General features: G+C 45.8%; 1 protein-coding gene across 2 annotated transcripts in view; it reads right to left on the reverse strand.

The window, feature by feature from the left end:
* Positions 1 to 7506: 7506 nt before the first annotated feature.
* The window catches only part of LOC126268018 (uncharacterized transporter slc-17.2-like), a 294182-nt gene continuing 279447 nt past the window's right edge, over positions 7507 to 22241 (reverse strand). For both annotated transcript variants that reach the window (XM_049973429.1, XM_049973430.1), the window contains 2 exons: positions 15373 to 15617; positions 7507 to 8357 (listed from right to left, as the gene is read on the reverse strand). In XM_049973429.1, coding sequence (XP_049829386.1) covers positions 8118 to 8357; positions 15373 to 15617 — 485 coding nt within the window. In that variant the 3' untranslated portion in view covers positions 7507 to 8117. The remainder of the gene's footprint in view (positions 8358 to 15372; positions 15618 to 22241) is intronic.

Below are 22241 nucleotides of genomic sequence, written 5' to 3' on the forward strand. Positions count from 1 at the left end.
CAAAACCAAACATTCAGCACAAACCAAAAGAAATTTTACCAGACAATAGATAACACACACATTAAAATAGACAATCCATCAAATATAACAGACATGGAACATTTCTGGAGCAACATATGGTCAAACCCGGTACAACATAACAGGCATGCACGGTGGATACAAGCAGAAACAGACACATACAAGATGATACCACAAATGCCTGAAGTGATCATTTTGCAACATGAGGTCACCCAAGCAACTAATTCTACTGACAATTGGAAAGCCCCTGGAAAAGATATAATAGCAAATTTCTGGCTAAAGAAGTTCACCTCAACACATTCACATCTAACTAAATTATTTAATAGTTACATTGCAGACCCACACACATTCCGTGATACACTTACACATGGAATAACGTATCTGAAACCTAAAGATCAAACAGACACACCAAACCCAGCTAAATATCGCCCCATAACATGCCTACCAACAATATACAAAATATTAACTTCATTCATTACACAGAAATTAATGACACATACAATACAGAACAAAATTATAAATGAAGAACAAAAAGGCTGTTGCAAAGGAGAACGAGGATGTAAAGAGCAACTGATAATAGATGCAGAGGTGACATACCAAGCTAAAACTAAACAAAGGTCGCTACACTACGCACACATTGATTACCGAAAAGCTTTTGATAGTGTACCCCACTCATGGTTACTACAAAAAAATGGTTCAAATGGCTCTGAACACTATGGGACTCAACATCTTAGGTCATAAGTCCCCTAGAACTTAGACCTACTTAAACCTAACTAACCTAAGGACATCACACACACCCATGCCCGAGGCAGGATTCGAACCTGCGACCGTAGCAACCCCGCGGCTCCGGACTGCAGCGCCAGAACCGCACGGCCACCGCGGCCGGCAGGTTAATACAAATATTGGAAATATACAAAGTAGATTCTAAATTGATACAGTTCCTAAACATAGTAATGAAAAATTGGAAAACCACACTTAATATCCACACAAATTCAAATACTGTCACATCACAGCCAATACAGATTAAGCGTGGAATATTCCAAGGAGACTCATTAAGTCCTTTCTGGTTCTGCCTTGCTCTGAACCCATTATCCAACATGCTAAATAATACAAATTATGGATACAATATTACTGGAACATACCAACACAAAATCACACATTTGCTATACATCGATGATCTAAAACTACTGGCAGCAACAAATCAACAACTCAACAAATTACTAAAGTTAACAGAAGTATTCAGCAATCATAAAAATATGGCTTTTGGAACAGACAAATGTAAGAAAAATAGCAGTCAAGGGAAAACTTCCGGTACAAAGACCTGCACGCTTCCGAAAAACAATATGTTATGCATATGGTGGCACAGCGACCGTGTTGTGAACTCCGAATAGCTTCCCCGAGTTGTAATCATCACTGTTAAGTCTGTTTGTCAACAACTGTGACGTTTTGCAGATGCAGCCCAAGAATAACGACCAGGAATACAGTGTGAAGTGATGCTACGCCACGATACCGCCCACCCACTTTCTGCTAGACTGACATATAAACTATACAGGTATTAGGTTGGGAACTCATTCCGCATTCTCCTTATTCACCTGACCTTGCACCATAGATTTTCACCTTATACGTTCTCTACCGAAAAACCTTCAAGGAACTTCCTTTCCTGTTGAAAATGCACTCGACGAGTTGTTCGCCACGAAACCACGTGATTTATACAGCTGTGGAATCGAATAGTTACCCCATTGTTGGCAAAATATTGTAAATAGTGGAGGAGAATACAGGGTGGTCCATTCATCGTGACCGGGCCAAATATATCACGAAATAAGCGTCAAACCAAAAAACTATAAAGAACGAAACTTGTCTAGCTTGAAGGGGAAAACCAGATGGCGCTACGGTTAGCCCGCTAGATAGCGCTGCCATAGGTCAAACGGATATCAACTGCGTTTTTTTAAAGTAGCAACCCACATTTTTTATTACATATTCGTGTAGTACGTAAGGAAATATGAATGTTTTAATTGGACTACTTTTTTCGCTTTGTGATAGATGGCGTTGTAATAGTGACAAACACATTGCTCGTACTTTTAGACGAACAGTTGGTAACAGGTAGGTTTTTTAAATTGAAATACAGAACGTAGGTACGTTTGAACAGTTGATTTCGGTTGTTGCAATGTGGTACATGTACTTTTGTAAATTTATCATTTCTGAGAACGCATGCTGTTACAGCGTGATTACCGGTAAATATCACATTAATGCAATAAGTGCTCAAAATGATGTCCTTCAGGCCGGCCGGTGTGGCCTTGCGGTTCTAGGCGCTTCAGTCTGGAACCGCAGGTTCGAATCCTGCCTCGGGCATGGATGTGTGTGATGTCCTTAGATTAGTTAGGTGTAAGTAGTTCTAAGTTCTAGGGGACTCATGACCACAGATGTTAAGTCTCATAGTGCTCAGAGGCATTTGAACCATTTGATGCCCTTCAACCTCAGTGCATTTGGCAATACGTGTAACGGTGTAACGACATTCCTCTCAACAGTGAGTAGTAGATAGCCTTCCGAAATCTTCGCACATGCAGTGACAATGAGCTGACGCATGTTGTCAGGCGTTGTCGGTGGATCACGACAGGAAATATCCTTCAACTTTCCCCACAGATCGAAATCCGGGGACGTCAGATCCAGTGAGCGTGCGGGCCGTGGGATTGTGCTTCGACGACCAATACACCAGTCAAGAAATATGCTATTCAATACCGCTTCAACCGCACACGAGCTATATGCCGGACATCCATCATGTTGGAAGTACATCGCCATTCTGTAATACAGTGAAACATCTTGTAGTAACATCGGTAGAACATTACGTAGGAAATCAGCATACATTTAGATTGCCATCGATAATACGGGGGCCAATTATCCATCCTCCCATAATGCCGCACCAAACATTAACCCGCCAACGTCGCTGATGTTACACTTGTAGCCGCCATCGTGGATTTTCCGTTGGCCAATAGTGCATATTATGCCGGTTTACGTTGCCACTGTTGGTGAATGACACATCGTCGCTAAATAGAACGCGTGCAAAAAAACTGTCATCGTCCCGTAATTTCTCTTGTGCCAAGTGACAGAACTATACACGAAGTTCAAAGTCGTCACCATGCAATTCCTGGTGCATAGAAATATGGTACGGTTGCAATCGATGTCGATGTAGCATTCTCAACACCGACGTTTTTGAGATTCCCGATTCTCGCGCAATTTGTCTGTTACTGATGTGCGGGTTAGCCGCGACAGCAGCTAAAACACCTACTTGGGCATCGTCATTTGTTGCAGGTCGTGGTTGACGTTTCACATGTGGCTGAATACTTCCTGTTTCCTTAAATAACGTAACTATCCGGCGAACGGTCCGGACACTTGGATGATGTCGTCGAGGATACCGAGCAGCATACATGGCACACGCCCGTTGGCCATTTTGATCACAATAGCCATACATCAAAACGATATCGACCTTTTCCGTAATTGGTAAACGGTCCATTTTAACACGGGTAATGTATCACGAAGCAAATACCGTCCGCACTGGCGGAATGTTACGTGGTACCACGTGCTTATAAGTTTTTGACTATTACAGCGCCATCTATCACAAAGCGAAAACAGTGGTCCAACTAAAACATTCCTATTTCTTTACCTACTACACGAATGTTGTTGTTGTGGTCTTCAGTCCTGAGACTGGTTTGATGCAGCTCTCCATGCTACTCTATCCTGTGCAAGCTTCTTCATCTCCCAATACGTACCGCAGCCTACATCCTTATGAATCTGTTTAGTGTATTCATCTCTTGGTCTCCCTCTACGATTTTTACCCTCCACGCTAACCCTCCAATACTAAATTGGTGATCCATTGATGCCTCAGAATATGTCCTACCAACCGATCCCTTCTTCTAGTAAAATTGTGCCACAAACTCCTCTTCTCCCTAATCCTATTCAATACCTCCTCATTAGTTATGTGATCTACCCATCTAATCTTCAGCGTTCTTCTGTAGCACCACATTTCGAAAGCTTCCATTCTCTTCTTGTCCAAACTACACTCCTGGAAATGGAAAAAAGAACACATTGACACCGATGTGTCAGACCCACCATACTTGCTCCGGACACTGCGAGAGGGCTGTACAAGCAATGATCACACGCACGGCACAGCGGACACACCAGGAACCGCGGTGTTGGCCCATGAAGCTGGGCTACGGTCCCACACACCGTTAGGCCGTCTTCCGCTCACGCCGCAACATCGTGCAGCCCGCCTCCAGTGGTGTCGCGACAGGCGTGAATGGAGGGACGAATGGAGACGTGTCGTCTTCAGCGATGAGAGTCGCTTCTGCCTTGGTGCCAATGATGGTCGTATGCGTGTTTGGCGCCGTGCAGGTGAGCGCCACAATCAGGACTGCGTACGATCGAGGCACACAGGGCCAACACACGGCATCATTGTGTGGGGAGCGATCTCCTACACTGGCCCTACACCTCTGGTGATCGTCGAGGGGACACTGAATAGTGAACGGTACATCCAAACCGTCATCGAACCCATCGTTCTACCATTCCTAGACCGGCAAGGGAACTTGCTGTTCCAACAGGACAATGCACGTCCGCATGTATCCCGTGCCACCCAACATGCTCTAGAAGGTGTAAGTCTACTACCCTTGCCAGCAAGATCTCCGGATCTGTCCCCCATTGAGCATGTTTGGGACTGGATGAAGCGTCGTCTCACGCGGTCTGCACGTCCAGCACGAACGCTGGTCCAACTGAGGCGCCAGGTGGAAATGGCATGGCAAGCCGTTCCACAGGACTACATCCAGCATCTCTACGATCGTCTCCATGGGAGAATAGCAGCCTGCATTGCTGCGAAAGGTGGATATACACTGTACTAGTGCCGACATTGTCCATGCTCTGTTGCCTGTGTCTATGTGCCTGTGGTTCTGTCAGTGTGATCATGTGATGTATCTGACCCCAGGAATGTGTCAATAAAGTTTCCCCTTCCTGGGACAATGAATTCACGGTGTTCTTATTTCAATTTCCAGGAGTGTATTTATCGTCCATGTTTCACTTCCATACATGGCTACACTCCATACAAATACTTTCAGAGACGACTTCCTGACACTTAAATCTATATTCGATGTTAACAAATTTCTCTTTTTCAGATACGCTTTCCTTGCCATTGCCAGTCTACAGTTTATATCCTCTCTACTTCGACCATCATCAGTTATTTTGCTCCCCAAATAGCAAAACTCCTTTATTACTTTAAGTATCTCATTTCTTAATCTAATTCCCTCAGCATCACCCGACTTAATTCGACTACATTCCATTATCCTCGTTTTGCTTATGTTGATGTTGATCTTATATCCTCCCATCGTATACCCTCCTTTCATGAAACTGTCCATTCCGTTCAACTGCTATTCCAAGTCCTTCGCTGTTTCTGACAGAATTACAAAGTCATCGGCGAACCTCAACGTTTTTTTTTTCTTCTCCATGGGTTTTAATACCTTCTCCGAATATTTCTTTTCTTTCGTTTACTGCTTGCTCAATGTACAGATTGAATTACATCGGGGAGAGGCTACAACCCTGTCTCACTCCCTTCCTAACCACTGCTTCCTTTTCATGTCCCTCGACTCTTATAACTGCTATCTGGCTTCTGCACAAATTGTAAATAGCCTTTCGCTCCCTGTATTTTACCCCTGCCACCTTCAAAATTTGAAAGAGTATTCCAGTCAACATTGTCAAAAGTTTTCTCTAAGTCTACAAATGATAGAAATGTAGGTTTGGCTTTTCTTAATCTAGCTTCTAAGACAAGTCGTAGGATCAGTATTGCCTCACGTGTTCCAACATTTCTACGGAATCCAAACTGATCTTCCCAGAGGTCGGCTTCTACCAGTTTTTCCATTCGTCTGTAAAGAATTCGCGTTAGTATTTTTCAGCCGTGACTTATTAAATTGATAGTTCGGTAATTTTCACATCTGTCAACGCCTGCTTTCTTTAGGATTGGAATGACTATATTCTTCTCTAAGTCTGAGGGTATTTCACCTGTCTCATACATTTTGCTCACCAGATGGTAGAGTATTGTCAGGACTGTCTCTCCCAAGGCTGTCAGTAGTTCTAATGGAATGTTGTCTATTGCTGGGGCCTTGTTTCGACAGGTCTTTTAGTGCTCTATCAAATTCTTCACGCAGTATCATATCTCTCATTTCATCTTCATCTACATACTCTTCCCTTTCTATAACATTGCCCTCAAGTACATCGCCCTTGTATAGTCCATCTATATACTCCATCCACCTTTCTGCTTTCCCTTCTTTGCTTAGAACTGGGTTTCCGTCTGAGCTCTTGATGTTCATACAAGTGGTTCTCTTTTCTCCAAAGGTCTGTTTAATTAAAGAGACTGCACGAATATGTAATAAAGAATGGGGGTTCCTATGTATAAAACCGCAGTTGATATCCGTTTGAGGTAGGGCAGCGCCATCTAGCGGGCCAACCGTAGCTCCATCTGGTTTGCCCCTTCAACCTAGACGAGTTTCGTTTTTTGAAGTTTTTTCGTTTGATACTTATTTTGTGAGATATTTGGCCCTGTCACTATCAATGGAACACCATGTATATTACTAATGAAAAAGTCTCTGTTATGTAGATCTGTTGTGTTTATTAAATTTACGGTAAAACGCTACCATCTTGTGCACCAATCCAACACCACACACCATTTCTTGTCGTGAAGTTGCAGTTCGTTTCCTCTTTCCCTTCTGGGTGATTCACATTTTTTTCCCATGTAACATATATTGAATTCTTAAGTTTATTACAAAAATGTTTCAAACTGTGCATTTACTGCAGTCTCCGAAAATAAAAGAAGAGCTTGAAAAATTTACCTTACTAACGGTTTCATTAACTTGAGCCAAATATTAGGAATTGTCCTGGTGCCTTGACTCTTACAAACAGGAAGGAATCAGAGGAAATAAACACAGCTCATTACTGCACAGAGTGGAGACATGTTGACCATTCGATAACATTGCAGTATCTGCTGCCATACTATCGACCGCACTTTTCAAATACGCACGCCGCCCGTCACGCCGCCGCGTTTCCTACAGCGGCCACCGCGGCATGAGGGCGCCGCCACGAACGCTTACGCCGTTGCGATTGCCAGTGGCGAGTCTACTTAAGTTCAAACTTCGAAGCACAGAGCCATATTTTGTGTGTTTGCCATTTCAAAAGGTTTGTTGACATACATTGCGTCATGGCTCGCCACCAAGGGTATAGGCATTATGTTGAAGACTGGGTTCTAAACCTTTGTATCTGTATGTATTTCGACGCTTAGATGTACTGTTAGCAACTGACGCTGCATCTATAACCAAAAAAGTTTTCTTTTACTGTTTGATATCAGATGTAGAATACATTAATATATGAATTCTCTGTCCACAAACCACTTCTGTTTCTCGCTCCTGTACCCACTAATGAACCACAAAGGATGTGAAGGAAGTTACAACAAACACAATGTAAATGACAGAGGAAAGTATAGCAAACGTTTATTACTCTACAAAATAACAGTTATAAGAATATTTGCAGAGTTCATTGATGCCACAATGTGCATGTTTTATCGCGAATGTATGGTCAGCACTACGAGCTGTACTGCTGCACCCTCCTGTCCTTGTCCTTCTTCTCTCAACTGGTAAGCTGATCCTTTTAATCACTGTGAGGGAAGGAAGATGGGTACTCTTACACTGCAACCTCCAGTTATGAAGTCAGGAAAGGCTATGTTTCCTGCAATAAAATCTTGTAGGTAAAAATTTCAGTTATGCTTATTACTGCTCGTGACGCACGTTATGCAAACTTCAGTTTTAACGCGTAGCAAATCACTTTATGAAAATCTTCACGAACAGATCTCTGCAGTTCTGACACGTCACTCAACACGCTCGGCGAAGACAATCCCTCTATGTGGTAGGACGGAAATGCTCTCTATTTAAGAGTTCCAGGAATACCATTGTGTCCCAATTTATCAATTCTCGTACATTTTTTTCTGGTTTTAATATACGTATTCAACATCGCGGGCGGAATGCTATCTGACGCAAGACGACGGACGGCGCCGGGAGTAGAGGTGGAGAATCCGCTCACAGCAGCTTGGTGGTGGTGGGCTGCTGCGGGATGCCGTTGCTGTTGACGTCAGTGCGGGGGTGGGGCGCCTTCTCCGGCACCTGCAGAGGCTCCATCTCGATGTCGGCCGGGCTGTTGGCGTCGCCCGGCGCCCACGGTTGCTGCTCTGAGCTGCCCAGCACCAGGTACACGGCTGCGCCCACCACGTAGAACGCCGCCGTCACGTACAGCACCACAGTCCACTCCTCGCGCGTGCCCTGTGGGACACAAGAAGTACCTTTTACACACAAACATTTTTTTGTCACAGAGCTCACCAGTATGCCACATCATCAGGACTGAATGTGATCCTGATGATGTCTAACTTGTAGGTCCACATCCTTGTCCATATCCTTCTTCCTCCTCTCTCTTTGTCTATTTCCTACTTGCACCAATGTCTGTCCATCTCTTCCACCTCCTCTTTCTGCTCAGCCATGATTGTCTGAACTTGTCTTCCTACGATGAATTCTAATACCATTCGCTCAATATACCAGTCACACAGGCAGCCTAGATATCAGCCGCTACAAAAGCCTTTTAACCATATCCCTATGAGAGCTAGGTGGTACTTATTCCCACTGAACTTCTTCGCAGTGGTGTGTGTACCAAATAAGGTTGATCCATAAGAATGGAAGGCCTAGAATTAAGCAAGGTTAGGAGGTTACCTGTACGTTTAAATGGGAACGTAGAACAAGCAATGACATAAATAAAAGGAAGGTTCAAAAGTTGGATAAAAAGTATCCGGACACCTGGCTGAAAATGAGTTACAAGTTCGTCGCGCCCTCCATCAGTAATATCGGTAATGCTGGAATTCACTATGGTGCTGATGACAGCATCCGCTCTCGCAGACAAACGTCCAGTCAGGTGGTGGAAGATTTCTTGGGGAATGGCAGCCCATTCTTCACGGAGTGCTGCACTGAGGAGAGGTATCGATGTTGGTTGGTGAGGCCTGTCACGAAGTCGGAGTTCAAATCATTCCAAAGGTGTACTATGGGATTCAGAACAGGACTCTGTGCAAGCCAGTCCATTACAGGGATTTTATTGTCGTGTAACCACTCCGTCACAGGCCGTGTTCGATCGAGTTGAAAGATGCAATCACCAACCTCGAATTTTTCTTCTACAGTGGGAAGCAAGAAGGTACTTAAAACATCAATCTGACAGTGCTACTTAAAACAGCAAGGCGTGCAAGCCCCCTTCACGAAAAATACGACCATACCATAACACCACCGCCTCCGAATTTTACTGTTGGCACTACACTCGATGGCAGATGACATTCACCGGGCATTCGCCATATCCACACCCTGCCATCAGATCGTCACATTTTGTGCCGTTATTCGTCACTCCACGCAACGTTTTTCCACTGCTCCATCGTCCAGTGTTTACGCTTCTTACACCAAGCGAGGCGTCGTTTGGCATTTACCGGCGTGATGTGTGGCTTATGAGCAGCCGCTCGACCATGATATCCGTTTTCTCACCTCCCGTCTGTCATAGTACTTGTAGTGGATCCTGAACCAGTTTGGAATTGCTGCGTGATGGTCTGGAAAGATGTCGGCCTACTACACATTACGACCCTCTGTAACTGTCGGCCATCTCCGTCTGTCAACAGATGACGTCAGCCTGTACGCTTTTGTGCTGTACGTGTCTCTTCACGTTTCCTCTTCACTATCACATCGGAAACAGCGGAATTGGGGATGTTTAGGAATGCGGAAATATCGCGTACAGACGTATGACACAAATGAGTTCCGCGGAGCGTCCCATTCTCCTCTCTCGCGATGTCGAATGGCTACTGAGGTCGCTGATATCGAGTGCCTGGCAGTATGTGGCAGCACAATTCACCTAATATTTCGGGGTGTCCGGATACTTTTGATAATATTCTTTGAGTAGTTCCTTCTTCTATGCTTACATTTAAAAGTACAGGTAACCTTCTAACCTTAGTTAATTCTTGGTCTTCCATTCTTCTTTCTCTCCTCTTGGTTCTTTTACATCACATAGTGAATGTGTATAGTATATGAGTCATCACTTCTTCTATGCTCACATTTAAAAGTACAGGTAACCTCCTAACCTTACTTCATCCTTGGTCTTCCATTCTTCTTTCTCCCCTGTTGGTTCTTTCAGATATTTTTACATACTTCTCTTTTCCTATCACTTACATTTATTTTCCTGAAAATTTCGAACGTCTTGCACCAATTTATATTGTTGAACTTTTTTCTTGACTGACAAATTCGACGAATGCGCCTTGATTTTTCTCAAGCCTTGCTTCCATTATGGAGTGCAGAAGGAAACCAACCATACCGAGTAAGGCACTGGAAATAAAGGACGATTGCACCTCAAATCCTCTTCTGGCCAATCAAATCCAGGGTTTCCATGAGCTTCTCAAAGAGCTTAAGCAGAATGACACGGTAGTTCCTTTGGAAGGGCACGGCAAACCTCCTTCTCAGTCTCTCCCATATTCCAGTTTTTGTTCCATCTTCCTCCGTCTTTAATGGCCTTGTCAGGTGTTTTCACATCATAATCGTACACAGATGGCCCCTAACCAGAAAACTGTGACCTACTAGTACTTACTAATGCGGCTTTTACTTACTGAAGAACTTACCAATCTTGACAGTGGATGATGTCCAAAGCCAAGAATGCCGTCAATCTACAGAGGAGACTGCCTACATATCAGTTGTGTGCCGCACCTCTAATATTGCTCAAATGTGTGGGACTCGTATCAGTACTAATCAGAACTAATGGGGAATACTGCACGTGTGTAAGGGCGGCACGAACGATCTCAGGTAGATGTAGGAGTAGAAGTTATTTACAAACTTGTAGGAGAAAGCATATGCCATAATGAGAAGTCACTTGCCCTTAAGGTACCTTTTTTTTATCATCAGTCTTTTGGCTGGTCTGATGCGTCTGCAACAAATTCCTTCCTGTGTCAGCCTCGCTGTAGCACTTGCACCCTACGTCCTCAGTTACATACCGGATGTATTCCAGTCTCTGCCTTCCTCTACTGTTTTTATTCTCTGGAGCTCCCTCTAGTACCATGGAAGTTATTCCTTGATGTCTTAACGCATGTCCTATCATCCTATCCCTCCTTCTTGTCGGTGTTTTCCATATATTCCTTTCCTCGTCGATTATCAGTCCACCTACTTTTGAACATTCGTCTGCAACACCACATCTCCGCTTTGATTTTGCTCTGTCTGTCTTTTACTACCGTACAATGCAGTGCTCAAAATGCACATTTCTCAGAGATTTCTTCCTCAGGCCAACGCCGATCTTCGACAATAGTAGACATCTTTCGCCCAGAAATGCACTCTTTGACTGTGCTAGACAGATTTTTAAGTTCTTGCTTCGTCCATCGTATTAAAAACTTTCCTGCCGAGGTAGCAAAATTGGTTCACTTCGTCTGCGTCGTAATGGGCCCTAACCAGATACACAGGCTGTCCAGTGTCTCCTTCCACCACAAGTTGGATACCGTCCCTGGTGCTACGCAAAGGCCAAGACGAGGGCCCCAAGCGTGGCCGGGAATCGTACGTTTCTAACTAAACCTCTAAACAAACAACTCCGTGGTGGGGGAATTCGTAGCAGTTGCAGTATATTTTATTGCAAGAACTTCGCCAACAGCTGCATCTTGAACTGATTTTATAAAGGCACTGCCAGTTTCGTGGTTTGTGCCACCACTGTAAATGCAATGTAATTTGCTTTTGCGTCTGGTTCTGTCCTCTAGACTCGCCATACGTGGTACCTGCTTGCTTAGTTACCTTTATTTTGTCAAAATTGATGTAAGGAAGCTCCAATTTTCATAGTAAACTTAGAATGTAGGGGCCGTTGTTTTGATTCCTCCCCTCCCACGTCACGGTGGCGCTCTTCGCTCCGGAGACTGCTGCGCCGTCCACTTTGCCTCCACCACCTCTGTCTGCGTGTGGCTGCTGCAGTTCACCAAGCTGGCTCTGTGTTGTGCTGATTTGCTGGTAAGCCATCTGCATCTCACCTCGACGGTATTTCCCTTTTGGGCCAGCTTCTCTCTCTTGCTCTTTGATCGTACAAGCGCAATTGTTACATGCCTCACGTTTCGTTTTCCATCGCCCAACTTTGTATACATTGACTATGCACTCTACGGACGTAATGGTTTTTGCTGTGAAGGTTGAGTCTTCCACATTCTCCTTCATGTTTTATACCATTGTTTCGCTTTGAGAACTATGAGACTTAACATCTGAGGTCATCAGCCCCCTGAGTTTAGAACTACTTAAACCTAAACAACCTAAGGACAGCACGCGCATCCATGCCTGGGGCTAGATTCGAACCTGCGACCATATCAGCATCGCGGTTCCGGACTGACGCTCCTAGAACAGCTCGGTCACAACGGCCGGTATACCATTGTTTAGTGTTTGTTACCACTAGGTTTGAATAGCACGTAAGTGTTACGGAGATGCTTCGGGAATACAAATTGGAATCCCTGGAGGGAACGCGTCCTTCTTTTCGAGCAGCACTATTGAGAAAATTTAGAGAACCGGTATACGAAGGTGACTGCCAAACGCTTCTACTGCCGTCAACATACATTGCGCGTAAGGACCATGGAGAAAAGATACTGAAAATTAGGTTTCATACGGAGGCATACAGACAATCGTTTTTGCATCGCTCTATTTGGGAGGGGAGTAGAAATGACTAGTAGTGGTACAGGATACCCTCCGCACGTACCGTACGTTGGATTGCGAAGTATCGATGTAGGTGTGAGCACACTTGTGTTTTTATTTATTCTCATAATTACTCGGTTATGGCTATTGTTTTGTTTTCATAAATAGGTGTTCGATTACTATCATCGTTTATTTGTCGGTGTTTAGATGTGAAAATGTTTTCCTTCGGCCAACTTTTAATTCATTAACTATCCGCCTTAAGGAAGGATGTTGGTCCTTCTACATTCTGCGCCATGATGTTTACCATTTTTGATTGTCTGTAAGAACTCTTGTGTTTTTACCCATTCTCATAACTAAGTGCTTATGGCTCTCGTATTACTTTCATGTATAGAGGTCCAATCACTGTCAGTTATTTATTTCTTGTTGTTTATATATGTACCTAATGACGTGGCTATAAGCCACGAAACCAGTAGTGATTTAATACAGCTGTCTGCATGTTTCTTGCCATAAAAAATACACTCATTCTTGTGAGCACTGGTGAAAGCTAGTCCGTAAGTCTGTCGTGTAATCTACGAAGCCGGCAGCATGCAATCCCGCTAAGCGACGTAATTCGAAATATTGACATCTACATCTACAATATATTTCACAAATCGAGGAGTGATTCATGGCGAAGAGTTATTGTCTTTCCCATTCCACTCGGAAATAGTCATTTCGTTTCCTATTATACTCGCAAATAGAGTGAGGTAAAACGGCTGTCTATACACCTTTGTGCGAGCCATAATTTCTCTTATCTGCGTGGTCCCTACTCGAAATGTACATTGATGACAGTAGAAACGTTCTTCACTCAGCGTACTTTCCATTACCGGTCATGTATTCATGAGCAGTGTAGAAAGGCTCCAAGCATATCGAATTCCTAATATTCTCTGTTTATCTCACATTATCACCGCTTATTTACATATATTGTTACACACCTTTCCGAACTACGTATATAAGATGTATTAGTACAACTGTGTAGCTTTCTTCTTAATATTTCCTACAATAATGGTTTATTTACTTCATCGAAGGCCTTCGAATACAGGGTGTATCAAAAAGAATCATCCGGCTTAAAAAAATCATAACTATCATGTTATTTGAGATATGTGTATGAACATCGTACTGTTGGAAAGAGCAAATTCTAGAGTTACATGGGTCCCGTTAGGTAGCAGGACTGTACACCCATAGTGTAGGGACAACAGAAAGCGTTTTGCGCAGTGCAGGTCAGTAATAACTGTTCACCGTTACTTTCGTACTAGGAATGGTGTGGATCCTCCTGCAGCACAGAACATTAGATGATGCTCATGAAGAATTCCGAGAAACAGGTTGTGTGAAGGCAAATCGGCGGGCCCTCCCCGAATGCGTGACACAGACGTCGAACGCATTCACCATCGTTTCACAAGGAGCCCGCAGAGATCCGTTCGCTGTGCAGCTCGACGACTCAACGTCCCCCGATTTCCGTCTGGCGTGTGATGCGTCGACCTTTGTACATGAAACCATACAGAATTGAGCTACTGCAAGTGAATCGTGGAATTGACAAAGAACAACGTGTCGAGTTCTGCAATGTCGATGGAGGATGGCAGTTTTCTGCCACGCTTAGTGTTCCATTTAAATGGAAAGTTGAATCATGATAATGTGAGAATATGGGGTACGTAACAATCACATGAAGTTGTAAAACATGAGAGGGACTCTCCAAAATTTAATGTGTTTTGTGCAGTTTCACGGGAAAAGGTGTATGGTCCATTTTTCTTTGCCGAGAACACTATTACAGGCAGCACATATCTCGATATGCTTGAGAGCTTGGTTTTTCCACAGTGGGAGACTGATTCGAACGACTTCATTTACTATAGGTGAACAATGAATTGATCGCACTGGACCAAATGAGTCAGCCTTACATTAGCGGCGTCCAGCCGAGCGGGATTAGCCGAGCGGTTTGAGGCGCTGCAGTCATGGACTGTGCGGCTTAAGTCCCACACACATTTGAACATCTGAGACGCCTTCAAGGTCACCGGAGCTGCCTGTATGTAATTAAATGTCACGGGGGTTTATAAGAAACTCTGTTTGTACGCCTCCGCTACCAGCAACAACGAATGAACTGAGACATCGCATAACAGCAGCTGTGGAAGCTGTAACTCAAGACATGCTCGCTGCAGTGTGGGATCAATTTGAATACCGCATTGATATATGCCGTGCATCTCAAGGAGGACGTATTGAATACCTATGAAAAGGTAAAAAAAAAAGGTTTTTGAGTTTGTCGTTCATCAAAAAGCAAAATTTATTGTATATGTTTATTAGTTCCAGTAATATAGACTCTCCAAATCGGATGATTCTTTTTGATACGCCTGTAATTTGTGAAAAGGATCTGTCTTTCTTTGTTGCTTCCCTTGTGTTTCTGTGTAGTGATACATTACAATTTAAATTAGTACAATTTAAAAATAAAATACAACCATCGGGGAAGAGCTAAGTTACTTGACAGGAAAGGATAGGAAACTATTAGGCATTTCCGGTATCTCGGTCGTGATGAGGCTGGTGACTGGGACGGAGATATGATGAGCGGCAGAGTTCCGGACGTCGGCAGCCGTGCACTCACGTTGGTGGTGAGGTGGCCGACCATGGTGGGCGCGAGCACGCCGGGCAGGTTGCCGAGCGCGTTGGCGGCGCCGGTGAGGGTGCCTGCGAGCCGGGGCGCCAGGTCGAGGAAGGAGAGCACGTAGCCGCCGGTGAAGGCGAGGTCGGTGACCGCCTGGCCCGCCGCCAGCGCCAGCACCGCCCAGAACTGCTGCTGGCACGACAGCGAAGCCACCCCCAGCAGGCTCGCCGCCGCGCCCAGCGTGCCTGCCACACAGGTGCAGCCCCGCCCCTAGCTCAACGTACACTTCTCAAACCCACACACACGGCGCAAACAAAGTAAAAGTTAATCACTGAGTGCTCAAAAGAACCCTTGTCATATTGATGCCGTACCGATACCCTTATCTGCTGGACTCAGTATCACAGGTGCCACGGGAAAGGAGTGAACTTCTGACACTGAAATCTGGGATCGCAGGACAGAGCGGACCAGGTTATGGTTGCGGAAAGTGGCCAAGATCAGTTACCGTTAGTTGCACAAAACACACAAACTTTATTTTTCTAAAGACACTTAATTACACATGTCCTTAAAAGCATTAAAAATAATACGGCTGAACACCCAAACACAACTTATTAAAATTACTTTAAGGAATACACGCGGCTGAACGCTTTACTTAAAAAAAAATTACGTAAATACTCCGCTGAAGGCCACACACTACACATAGAGAAACTGAGGCTTAAGACCTGGATAATAAGAATTTCCAACAGACAAGAAAATTTAAAATGTTTCAAACAAGTAAATTTTCAGTTTGAATTTAAGATGGCTGAAGGGTTTATCTTAAAAATATTTGACGTAAAAGCTCGGCTGAAGGCCACATACTAAAAATAGAACAACTCAACGCTTAAGGCCTCGATAACAAAGATTTTCAATAGAGGAAAATTCCCCTTTTTTCCTTTTTTTTAACAAATATATGTCAACCAAAGTCTTCAAAGTTTCAACTTAAAACAGCTGAAGGCCTTATTTTAAAATTAACACTAAATTAGTAGGTGGCTGTAGGCCTCAAACAGTACTTGAGACAAAACCACAATCTAAAACCAACAGAACGGTGGTGCTCAGAAGTGCTCCAAGGATCGGCCTGGGGAGGAAATTCCAACACAAGTTTAGGTGAGACAGACAGCCGAGTGTAATACTAATTAATCGTATGGCAACACGAACTAGGGACAGTTGCAGAACCAACCAACAACCTAATCATTTCCCTTCCACCAGACCAACGGCACAACAACCGAAAATGTCACCGAACACAAAGATACCAGGAGCACTATGTCTTGAAAACTGGCGTCAAACACGGTTAAGGCACAATAACCACTCAAAAAAATTCGAACAAACCAAGGCTGTTGCACTACAGGACGAGGAAAACAAACTGCTGGAAAACTATGCTAACGACGAGGGCAGATAACCGGAACATTAACGGCCACAAGGCAGAAGATACCGCTGGTGCAGTTCACTAATAAGTTACAATCAATTCAATAGTTTAACACCATACAGGAAGACGACTCCTAAATTTCGCCGACTCCAGCGCACCATACGTTGCTGCTTGCGGGAACGGCCAAGGAAGCAACAACTGGCAATGAACAAAGACATGTCACAGCAGTTGAGCTTTCATAACAAGTTAACTGATTACTCAACTCCAGTATCCAGGTTCGGTGAGTGACGAACTTTGCAGCTCTCACAGCTAGTGTGTCACAAATCCGACCGCATGTGCACGCCGCCAGTGGACCCAGCCTGACCTCACACTGCAGAGACTTCCTCGCTGTTCTGTCACAACCGTCTGACTGCCTATTCCAGTACGTAGACAGCAATCATAACTGCTCAGTGGAAATCGCAGAAGCTACACACAGTTCCACATAAACACTTGCACCAAGAACTCCTACAATCCTAAAACCAATCACTGTGGAACAACAAAAAGAAATCATAAGTCGACACACACAGAGCTTCCATAAGCGGTCGTCCGATGATACGACTGACTGAACGACCAACCAAGGTCGTCCCCGCTCAAGTTATGTGTGTCGGCAACTGTCAGGCGAGTCATAGCTGTCCGGAGCCCATTGCAGCTCCATCCCGACTCCCCTGATGTCTGTTCGGAACTGGGAGACACGGCGACCCAGGCACACTGGCTCGGATCGAACCATGCAGAGAAACACTTGCCCATTGGCCACCAGACATCTCTGCACAAGGAAGGAACCGACCCACGTCCGGCAATATGATAAACTGAGGAGACCCAGAAACAGTCAAAAGACCGAATGCTCGTCGCCCGATGAGACGACCGACCGAACGAACAACCAATGGTCGTTCCCGCTCCAGTCTCCTTCCGTCGGAGAGTACATGTGTGTCGCCAGCGGTCGGTCTGTACTGGCTGTCCTCACCTCGCTGGCGCTCTGTCCCAACAGACCTCCGATAGAGAGCGACCCGGAAATACTAGCGGTCGCTCCAGAGATACTACGACAGTTCACTTATCGATAAGCGCCGCTGCTACCACTCACGGACAAGCAAACCAGCAACTTAGTGACGCCAGTAAATCGAATAAGAAACGAGGCGACAGTACCGTAAAGACGGGATGTCAAGCAATAAACGGCACGAAAACGAGCCGCGCATGGCTCAGGCACCAGCAAAAAAGACGCAATTTTACTGCGTGATCCGCTTTAACGGTGAACATGTACAAGTCGGGAAACGTAGCCCCTGTTGGCGGGAGTAGGAGCGTAAATGGCGGGAGTAGGAGCGTAAAGTAATTATTCTACGACCTAATACTGTGCAGGATGTAGTAACATACACTGATAAGCCAAAACATTATGACCACTGCCCACCGCGAAGTTGGATGGCGCCTGGTGGCAGTGCGGACACGAGACGCGGTAACAAAAGTCTGTAAGCGGAGCATACACGGACGCGGGGTCACCCTAGCGTAGATGTGGTCTGCAAATGACGAAGTCCAATGAGATAAGTGAAGCTGACAAAGGCAGATTATTATAAGGCAGAGCCTGCGAACGAGTATCTCCAAAACGACGAAACTGGTCGAATGTTCACTTGCTACTACTGTCATTAGCATCTACGGAAAAAGTTATGAGGACAGTGACACTACCACTAGACGCTTAACGGTTGGATGCCTATGACTCTCCGAAGACCGAGAGAGGTGGCGCAGTGGTTAGACACTGGACTCGCATTCGGGAAGACGACGGTTCAATCCCGCGACCGGCCATCCTGATTTAGGTTTTCCGTGATTTCCCTAAATTGCTCCAGGCAAATGCCGGGATGGTTCCTTTGAAACGGCACGGCCGACTTTCTTCCCCATGCTTCACTAAACCGATGAGACCGATGACCACACTGTCTGGTCTCCTTCCCCAAACGACCGAACCCAACCCAACTCTCCGCAGAACGTGGGTTTCGGAGATTTGTCTGCTCTCTAAAGTAGGATAGATGGTCATCTGTGGCATCTCTGCCAAAAGAGCACAATGTTGGTGCACACACAGATGCTTCGGAGCACACAGTTGATGGTACATTGTTGAACATTGAGCTCCGAGGCAGACCGTTCCTGTGTTGACATGCTGACCCAACGACATTGTTAATTGCCGGCTGCGGTGGTCTCGCGGTTCTAGGCGCGCAGTCCGGAACCGTGCGACTGCTACGGTCGCAGGTTCGAATCCTGCCTCGGGCATGGATGTGTGTGATATCCTTAGGTTAGTTAGGTTTAAGTAGTTCTAAGTTCTTGGGGACTAATGACTACAGCAGTTGAGTCCCATAGTGCTCAGAGCTATTTGAACCATTTTTTTGACATTGTTAATTACGATTGCGTTGGGCACGGAACCATTGAGATTTTACCACCGATGAAGGAAAACTTGACGGCTCTTCGGATAAATCATATTTTTGCTACACTAGGTCTATGGTAGTCTTCACAAACGCCATTATCGAGGTGTAGCGCGACGCGGACACAGGCTGGTGGGGGCAGCGTTATGGTATGGGAGACATTCTACTGCCCTTGTATGGGACCTGTGGCAGTAATCGAAGAGACACTGACAGCTGCCAACCACCTGAATCCCTTCGTGCTTGATGCCTTCCCCTTCGGCGATATAATCTTTCAGCAGTATAATTTCTCATGTCTCGGAGCCATAACCGTGGTAAGACTGTTAAAGTGAATACATGTTCATGTCTCGGCGAGCAAAGTCGCCTAATGTCAATCCTATGGAACCCAGCTGTGTCGATTTCGGGTGCCACCACCACGTACGCAAATCAGCAGCCCATTATTTACGCGTATTGCATCGTCTGTTGGCTCTGAGCACTATGGGACTTAACTTCTGAGGTCATCAATCCTCAAGAACTTAGAACTATTTAAACCTAACTAACCTAAGGACATCGCACATACCCATTCCCGAGGCAGGATTCGAACCTGCGACCGTATCAGTCGCGCGATTCCAGACTGTAGTGCCTAGAACCTGCAACATCTGTCATAGATACCTAATACCACATACCTCCACAAACGTACCAACAAACTATAGGATCCCTGATACACCGGCCGCGATGGCCGAGTTGTTCTAGCCGCTTCAGACCAAAACCGCGCGACTGCTACGGTCGCAGGTTCGAATCCTGCCTCGGGAATGGATGTGTGTGATGTTCTTCGGTCAGTTAGGTTTCAGAAGTTCTAAGTTCTACAGGACTGATGACCACACATGTTAAGTTCCATAGTGCTCAGAGCCATTTGAACCATTTTTTACACGGAATCTGTGATGTACACTCCTGGAAATGGAAAAAAAGAACACATTGACACCGGTGTGTCAGACCCACCATACTTGCTCCGGACACTGCGAGAGAGCTGTACAAGCAATGATCACACGCACGGCACAGCGGACACACCAGGAACCGCGGTGTTGGCCGTCGAATGGCGCTAGCTGCGCAGCATTTGTGCACCGCCGCCGTCAGTGTCAGCCAGTTTGCCGTGGCATACGGAGCTCCATCGCAGTCTTTAACACTGGTAGCATGCCGCGACAGCGTGGACGTGAACCGTATGTGTAGTTGACGGACTTTGAGCGAGGGCGTATAGTGGGCATGCGGGAGGCCGGGTGGACGTACCGCCGAATTGCTCAACACGTGGGGCGTGAGGTCTCCGCAGTACATCTATGTTGTCGCCAGCGGTCGGCGGAAGGTGCATGTGCCCGTCGACCTGGGACCGGACCGCAGCGACGCACGGATGCACGCCAAGACCGTAGGATCCTACGCAGTGCCGTGGGGGACCGCACCACCACTTCCCAGCAAATTAGGGACACTGTTGCTCCTGGGGTATCGGCGAGGACCATGCGCAACCGTCTCCATGAAGCTGGGATACGGTCCCGCACACCGTTAGGCCGTCTTCTGCTCACGCCCCAACATCGTGCAGCAAGCCTCCAGTGGTGTCGCGACAGGCGTGAATGGAGGGACGAATGGAGACGTGTCGTCTTCAGCGATGAGAGTCGCTTCTGCCTTGGTGCCAATGATGGTCGTATGCGTGTTTGGCGCCGTGCAGGTGAGCGCCACAATCAGGACTGCATATGACTGAGGCACACAGGGCCAACACCCGGCATCATGGTGTGGGGAGCGATCTCCTACACTGGCCGTACACCTCTGGTGATCGTCGAGAGGACACTGAATAGTGCACGGTACATCCAAACCGTCATCGAACCCATCGTTCTACCATTCCTAGACCGGCAAAGGAACTTGCTGTTCCAACAGGACAATGCACGTCCGCATGTATCCCGTGCCACCCAACGTGCTGTAGAAGGTGTAAGTCAACTCCGGATCTGTCCCCCATTGAGCATGTTTGGGACTGGATGAAGCGTCGTCTCACGCGGTCTGCACGTCCAGCACGAACGCTGGTCCAACTGAGGCGCCAGGTGGAAATGGCATGGCAAGCCGTTCCACAGGACTACATCCAGCATCTCTACGATCGTCTCCATGGGAGAATAGCAGCCTGGATTGCTGCGAAAGGTGGATATACACTGTACTAGTGCCGACATTGTGCATGCTCTGTTGCCTGTGTCTATGTGCCTGTGGTTCTGTCAGTGTGATCATGTGATGTATCTGACCCCAGGAATGTGTCAATAAAGTTTCCCCTTCCTGGGACAATGATTTCACGGTGATCTTATTTCAATTTCCAGGAGTGTATTTCGTTCCAAAGACGGACAAAGAATTTGTAAAGCAGGTGGTCATGATGTTTTGGCTTACCAGAGTTCACTGGAGTGCAAAATGTAACGGCGGAATCAGCTTTCATATAATGTGTCACTTCCAAGCAACAAAGCTCGATAGAAATTGGATCATTCATAGAAGGAAATGCTACAGTGTATTACAAAAGCTAAGTGAAACAAATACGTAAGGAGACGAAGAGAAATGAGAGTGTTATGCAAAGACAATAATTACACTGGAGTCTTCTTTTACTTGCATATCTGGATAAACAGACAGTGAAGTCTCCGTGATACCTGATGATACGCTCGACATTACATCAGTAAAAGTTGGAACATCGTTCTTAATAAAGTGTGTGATCACCACGGACGACAATGCATACTCTGAAAAGTTCAGAGGCTGCCAAAGAGTTCTTGTGGAACGTCGTTCCACTTCTCAGCAATGTTGTCGACGACAGCTGGATGGTTGGTGCATGTGGCCGTGTGCTGACAGGAGGAAAGTTTCCAACCGATTTCTCATACACAAACAGCAGTTGACCGGCGTTGCCTGGTGAAACGTTGTTGTGCTGCTTCGTGTAAGGAGCAGAAATGCGTACCAGCAAGTTTCCGACTTTGATAAAGGTCGGATTGTACCCTATCGCGATTGCCGTTTATCGTATCGCAACATTGCTGCTCGCGTTGGTCGAGATCCAATGA

Source organism: Schistocerca gregaria, chromosome 4 (genome assembly GCF_023897955.1).
Source record: "Schistocerca gregaria isolate iqSchGreg1 chromosome 4, iqSchGreg1.2, whole genome shotgun sequence".
Classification (NCBI taxonomy): Eukaryota; Metazoa; Arthropoda; class Insecta; order Orthoptera; family Acrididae; genus Schistocerca; species Schistocerca gregaria.